Source organism: Ipomoea triloba, chromosome 6 (genome assembly GCF_003576645.1).
Source record: "Ipomoea triloba cultivar NCNSP0323 chromosome 6, ASM357664v1".
Lineage (NCBI taxonomy): Eukaryota > Viridiplantae > Streptophyta > Magnoliopsida > Solanales > Convolvulaceae > Ipomoea > Ipomoea triloba.
In genome coordinates this window covers 6,341,308-6,347,086 of record NC_044921.1, presented here as the reverse complement: position 1 = coordinate 6,347,086, position 5,779 = coordinate 6,341,308, and the positions used below count along the sequence as shown (strand labels likewise).

The window sequence follows — 5,779 nt, the reverse complement described above, 5'->3', positions numbered from 1 at the left end:
CTCTTTTTTAATTATACATACAAAAACTTTTCAAAAACCACAAAAAAAACTTCACTATTACGGATGTTCTTCTTCTATACTTCTTTTTTAAATGCGACAAGGAGTTTAGATTCATGGCATATAAAAGTTGGTGGCGTGCTAGATAGGAAAAATCGAACATGATTGCAACGTAACATATTTTCCCATAAATTCCCTGGTCAGTTTTGGTCTGTCTAACTTGAGAAGTTGAGATAATTAAGTTGTCTTGGGATGTCCACCACTTCAACATACATTTATAATCACTGCATCTCTGGACAGCTTCTGAAATTGTGTTTAAATTTGATTCCAATAAGAATAAACTTTGAACTTTATGAAAAAAAAAAAGAAGGTTATTTTAAACCAAAATATGAAAAAAAAAATAAAAAAATTCATATGGTAATATATGAAAAAAAAAAAAAAAGATTGCATGATTCATTGTTTAGTTGATGAGAAATAAATTAATTTAAATATTCACTCTATTATTTGTATAGTTCTATATAATAATAGTAAATTAGTAATAACTTATATTTGTGTAATTAGTAAAAATATATATGAGAGCATCCTCAATAGTTGTGATTTTTGAGCAGTTTTTGCATTGTAACTATGAAAGAGAAGATAAAGGGAAGAGAGAGAAAAAAAGAAGCAAATCTAACAAAAAAAAAAAATAATAATAAAGAGATCTTACATGCCCAATGTGTTGTGCAGCTTCTTCTCCATGCGGACCCACATTTTTAAATAAAAAATCTTTCTTCTTGCAAGTACTACATTTATTCTCTCTCCTCACTCTCTCTCTCTCCTTCACATATGCATTGTTTTCCTCAAAAAACGACACCAAGATGCATTGATGGGGATACTCTCAGAGTAATATTGTTTCTCATTAGACTACTTACCTTCCAGTTGGTGATAATATTATTCCTTTAAATAATTAAGTTCTTCACATAATCCTCTTGTGTCTAAGGTTCGTAGTGTTTGGTCGGAGTATACAAACTTTTTAGTCTAAGGCATTTGAATACTACTGAACTTTATTCTTCATATGAGGAACAAGAGATTGATGCATGTAATTTCAATAATATGTATTTAGATATTGGAGGGTGGATTAAATTATGTTTTCAAGTCATTATAAGCCTTTTTTGTAACATTCAACAATAGAAACTGTAACATATTCCTAAAGTAATATATTTTGGAATATTTGGTATATTTCTAATATAATCTAAAAACATATATAATAAGTCTCAATCTAAGTTATAATCTTGATTTATGTTCAATTTTCAATTTTCTTTATACATTATGTTGTAATAATTGTACTATACAATTACCATTATAACTTCTGTTATCTTTCTCATCATTATTACCATGTACATGCATAAACAATATATTTTCTTATATTATTCAATGGTAATAATGTATGTGAACATTATATATTGAAGTAATCTTTTAGAGTAAATTCCTTTTTTGGTTCTACTGTTATTGGAGCATTTCCAATTTTAGGCCACTTTATTAATTTTTGCCACATTGCGACTACTGTTATTCAGAGTTTGCCACTTTTAGTCCACCCGTAAGTTTTCTGTCAAGCAACCGTCTAATACAGGGGTTTTTTGGTCCCCTCTTTACCCTAAATAAACTCCTCGAAATCGATCATCTCATCGCCGTTGCGGTCGACACCGCTAATCATCTTCCGACACTCGGCGATGGAGCAGTCGTCGACGAGGTTGTGCATCACGTTCTGGAGCTCCTCGGCGGAGATGGAGCCGTTCTTATCGATGTCGAAGATGGAGAAGGCGTCCTTGAGGTTGCGCAACATCTCCTCAGAGTCGATGTCCTGCGTGTTGAGCTCGATGAACTCTCGGAGGTCGATGAAGCTGTCGCCGTCACCGGCTACCTCCCAAATCATCGCCTTCAGCTCCTCCTCCATCGCTACGTGGCTCAAGCTACCCACGTTGCCACGTTTGCATTGAGGTGGAGATTGTTGTTTTGAGAGTGGTGGTGTTTTTTGTGCCGTAGAAATATGTGATTTTTTGTTGGGGTTCCAGGCGGAGACGGAGATGTTGAGTTTGGAGGTGAGGGTGGTGGCAGAGAGGTTGAATTGGGAGTGGTGGAGAGAGTTGACGGAGAAAGTGGGTCGTTCAGGGAGGTAGAGGACGTAGAAAATGCTGTCGGCGATGGCGGCGAGGATGACGAGAAACGTGGTCCAGAGACAGCAAGAACAGCAGCAACTCCGCTTGTGGCGGCGGGGCAACGGTTGCGGGCGGTACATAGGGTGCGTGGCGTTGCAGTGTTGAACATTGGTGGCCGGAAACGATGGGTTTGCTCCACCGGCGTTCACCGACCTTCACTTTCATGATGGGTGTCTTGGTTTTCAGGCCACCGACCTTCACTTTCACATTAGTCTCCAGTTTTAGCGTGAGTGGCAGAGTCTTCTTTAATTTCAGCTTTGAGATTCTCCGGTGTCAAGAGTTTGCTTTGAGATGGAGATTGTTATTTTGAGAGTGGTAGTCTTTTTTGGTGCCGTGTTCGAACGCTAAAAAAGATCCAGTTTTGACGGGGATGACTGTTTGTGGCCTCAAGGACGAGACCAGCGTAAAAAGATGGAAATAACCCTGCCATAGACGGTCATTAAACGGAATATTTAACTCTTGACAAAATGTGGAACAAGTTTAATAAATGTAGTCTCAAAGTGGCAAAAATAACTAAAGCAGACTAAAATTGGAGACACACCAATAACAATAGGACCAAAAAAAGAATTCACTCAATCTTTTATTATATTTTCATGTTTAATTTGCCAACTATCATGTACAACTCTTATAGCATAATGTGTATATATAAAAAAAAAATATACTCCGTATATAACACAAAAACATATGTCACTTATTAGTTTTTAAGTTTAAGATATTATATTATACTCTCTCTATCCATTTTACCTATCATATTTAGTATTCAATGGTCAAAAAAACTTTTTATTCTGTGCTTATTTTCTTTAATATTTTTCATTATTTTTTTGTGTATAATAGTACTTTTAATATAGTTTTTAAATATATAACTATATATTAACATTAAGTTTGATATTATGAAAGCTTTTCATCAATACTAGTTAATGAAATCAGACACATAAAACAAGACACGCATAAAGTATTATTATAGCATTCCGTGTGAACTATAGCATCACGCGGACCAAAAGAAATCACCTAATTACCATAAGAGGATGGACTATGAGTTACAAGAACTGAGGCGGCTACCCAAAAACCATGCACCAAATCCATTGACAGTCGTCGGTCTACACTCGTTTTCCTTTCCTTTTCCTTTGTATTCTTCTACACAAATACAACTATACATAATTATATATTAGTAAAAATAGCAGTAATATATATATAATAATGATTATGCCACCTTAGCTAGCTTTTTTAATCTAAATTGAAATTTGGAACCCACCATATAAAGTCCACCTGTCGTGTAGTTGGAATCCTCAATTCACGTTCTGTGTTCATACCTTTATTCTTCCTCCAAGAAGCTTGCAGGAACCAACCACATAGGACACAACATACATATAAACCTTATATAAAGGACATCACACTACAACAACATAATTCTATTCAATTCATTCTCAATTCCAAGTAGTCATCATCAGTTGTGTTCATTCTATACAATGAGGAGGAGCATTCACGTTACTGCTTCCTTAATCCTATGTTTTGTTCTGTTCTTGCATCCGGCATCCACCAGGGCACAAGAAGTGGGTAAGTATTACATTGAACTCTGTCTGTGTTCCACTGTAACCAAACATCATTGAAATTGTGCAACCAGCCAAATTGGTTAGGCTGTTGATTTGATAATTGAAAGATTACAAGTTTAGCATTAGACCAAATTGTTAAGTGGGGTCAATAAAGGCCAAGTCTAGCACCCGATGGTTCGGGATTGTTGGGCGGAGAACTGTAAAGAGCCAAGTCCAGCACCTAGCGTCTCGAAAATGCTTGACGGTATAAGAAAATAAAGTTATGACTTCACTACTAGCTACAGCTTTTAACCTAAGTGGTAATTAAGCACTTTATCTAACACCTGGTATCAGAGTCAGGTCACGCGTCGAGTCTCAGCACTAGCCAAATCTAGTACCTGGTGGCTGGGGATTGTTAGTAGTCTATTGATATTTTTTGTTTGAGTCAATTACAAACAACGTAACTTAGACTGATATACCTGATCTTTTGCCAACTAAGATCATCTTGAATAGAAGCTGTGGTTTCCCTCGTCACCCAACAAACATCATTGAAGTGTGTGAATTGAATCGAATAATTGAAGTAATATGCTAACGTTGTTGCAGAGGATGAGAGGGAGTTCGATTACGCGGAGGGGAGTGAGAAGGGGCCTCGGAGATGGGGAGAGTTGAAGAAAGAGTGGGCAGCTTGCAGCAATGGAGATATGCAATCCCCCATTGATATGTCGCATGAAAGAGTGAAGATTATCACAAGACATCATCATGAGAGGAAGCATTACAAGCCTGCCAATGCTACTGTCAGGAATCGAGGCCATGACATAGCAGTAAAAATCATATATATCAACAATTTTTTTATTTTAATTATTATATATAAATTAATTTATAAAAAAACATTACATTAATTATGCAGATTGAGTGGCATGGAGATGCTGGCTCGGTTATCATCAATGGAACAGACTACTTCCTCAAATCAGCCCACTGGCACTCTCCTTCAGAGCACACCATTAATGGAAGAAGGTATTTAAATTAGTTTTCATTATTATTTCAAAATAAATATTTTTTTAATACCGCTGACTCTATTACGATGTACTATCAAGCCACAGTTATGCCACTTAATCACAAAATTTTGGACAATATATTTATTTGTTATTTTCTAAGTATTCATCATTTAGGGAAGTAGGAATTAGAATCCTACCATAACAATGTTACCTCTAAAAATAGGAATAATGCTAGTTGTCAATTTGGAATGATCTAACTAACAATTCTAAAAGTAAAGAAAAAAAGAAAAAAAATGTTTACAATTTTTTGGTAATTATTGTAAATTCAAGGTGTACACGGGTTAAAGTTCCATGTTGGTAGTAAAATAAAAATGGTTGGTTTGTTTTACTAGGTATGATTTGGAATTGCACATGGTACACCAAAATACAGACAAGAATTTGACTAATCAAATAGCTGTCATTGGTGTTCTGTACAAGATTGGCAAACCTGATGCATTTCTGTCCAAGGTAATTATATATGTTTCTCTTTACAACATGGTAATAATTCATTTATATCACATATTATAAATTAGACTAAATACTAAAATAAAAACAAAACAAAACATTAATTGCAGTTGATGAGGAATATATCATCCATGATAGATAGAGATGTAGAGAAAGAACTGGGCATGTTTGATCCAAGTGATATCAAGATGAGGAGTAAAAGACATTACAGATACATGGGCTCCCTCACTGTTCCTCCTTGCACTGAAGGGGTAATTTGGACAATTAACAAGAAGGTACACCCAATACAATACAACGTTGTATCGTATCATATTATAAAAAATTTTACGAGAGTTATTTTGCTTACAATTTTTTTATTATATAATAATAATAATTCCTACAAGTATATTTTCAAAAAAAAAATTCCTACAAGTAGTGCTATTTAAAGACTGATCTGACAAGTGGGTTTGAATAATGGGATTAGGTGAAAACTGCTTCAAGGAAACAAATTAAATTGCTCAGAGAAGCTGTTCATGATGTAAGTTTCTTCTTACTCCGTTTTTTTTTTTTTTTTTTTTTT

The 5,779-nt window shown here is 35.0% G+C and overlaps 2 protein-coding genes across 2 annotated transcripts in view; one reads left to right on the top strand and one right to left on the bottom strand.

Moving 5' to 3' along the window:
- Window positions 1-1,329: 1,329 nt before the first annotated feature.
- LOC116021552 (calcium-dependent protein kinase 28-like) lies at window positions 1,330-2,493 on the bottom strand. The gene has a single exon (XM_031261981.1). It carries the CDS (start codon window positions 2,270-2,272, stop codon window positions 1,631-1,633), a length of 642 nt encoding a protein of 213 aa, XP_031117841.1. The 5' UTR covers window positions 2,273-2,493; the 3' UTR covers window positions 1,330-1,630.
- A 1,096-nt stretch (window positions 2,494-3,589) lies between these two features.
- LOC116023012 (alpha carbonic anhydrase 7-like) overlaps window positions 3,590-5,779 on the top strand; it is a 4,468-nt gene continuing 2,278 nt past the window's right edge. Inside the window, exons 1-6 of the mRNA XM_031263946.1 lie at window positions 3,590-3,746; window positions 4,325-4,542; window positions 4,629-4,735; window positions 5,109-5,223; window positions 5,331-5,495; window positions 5,684-5,737. Of these exons, the coding sequence (XP_031119806.1) occupies window positions 3,659-3,746; window positions 4,325-4,542; window positions 4,629-4,735; window positions 5,109-5,223; window positions 5,331-5,495; window positions 5,684-5,737 (747 nt within the window). The 5' untranslated portion in view covers window positions 3,590-3,658. The remainder of the gene's footprint in view (window positions 3,747-4,324; window positions 4,543-4,628; window positions 4,736-5,108; window positions 5,224-5,330; window positions 5,496-5,683; window positions 5,738-5,779) is intronic.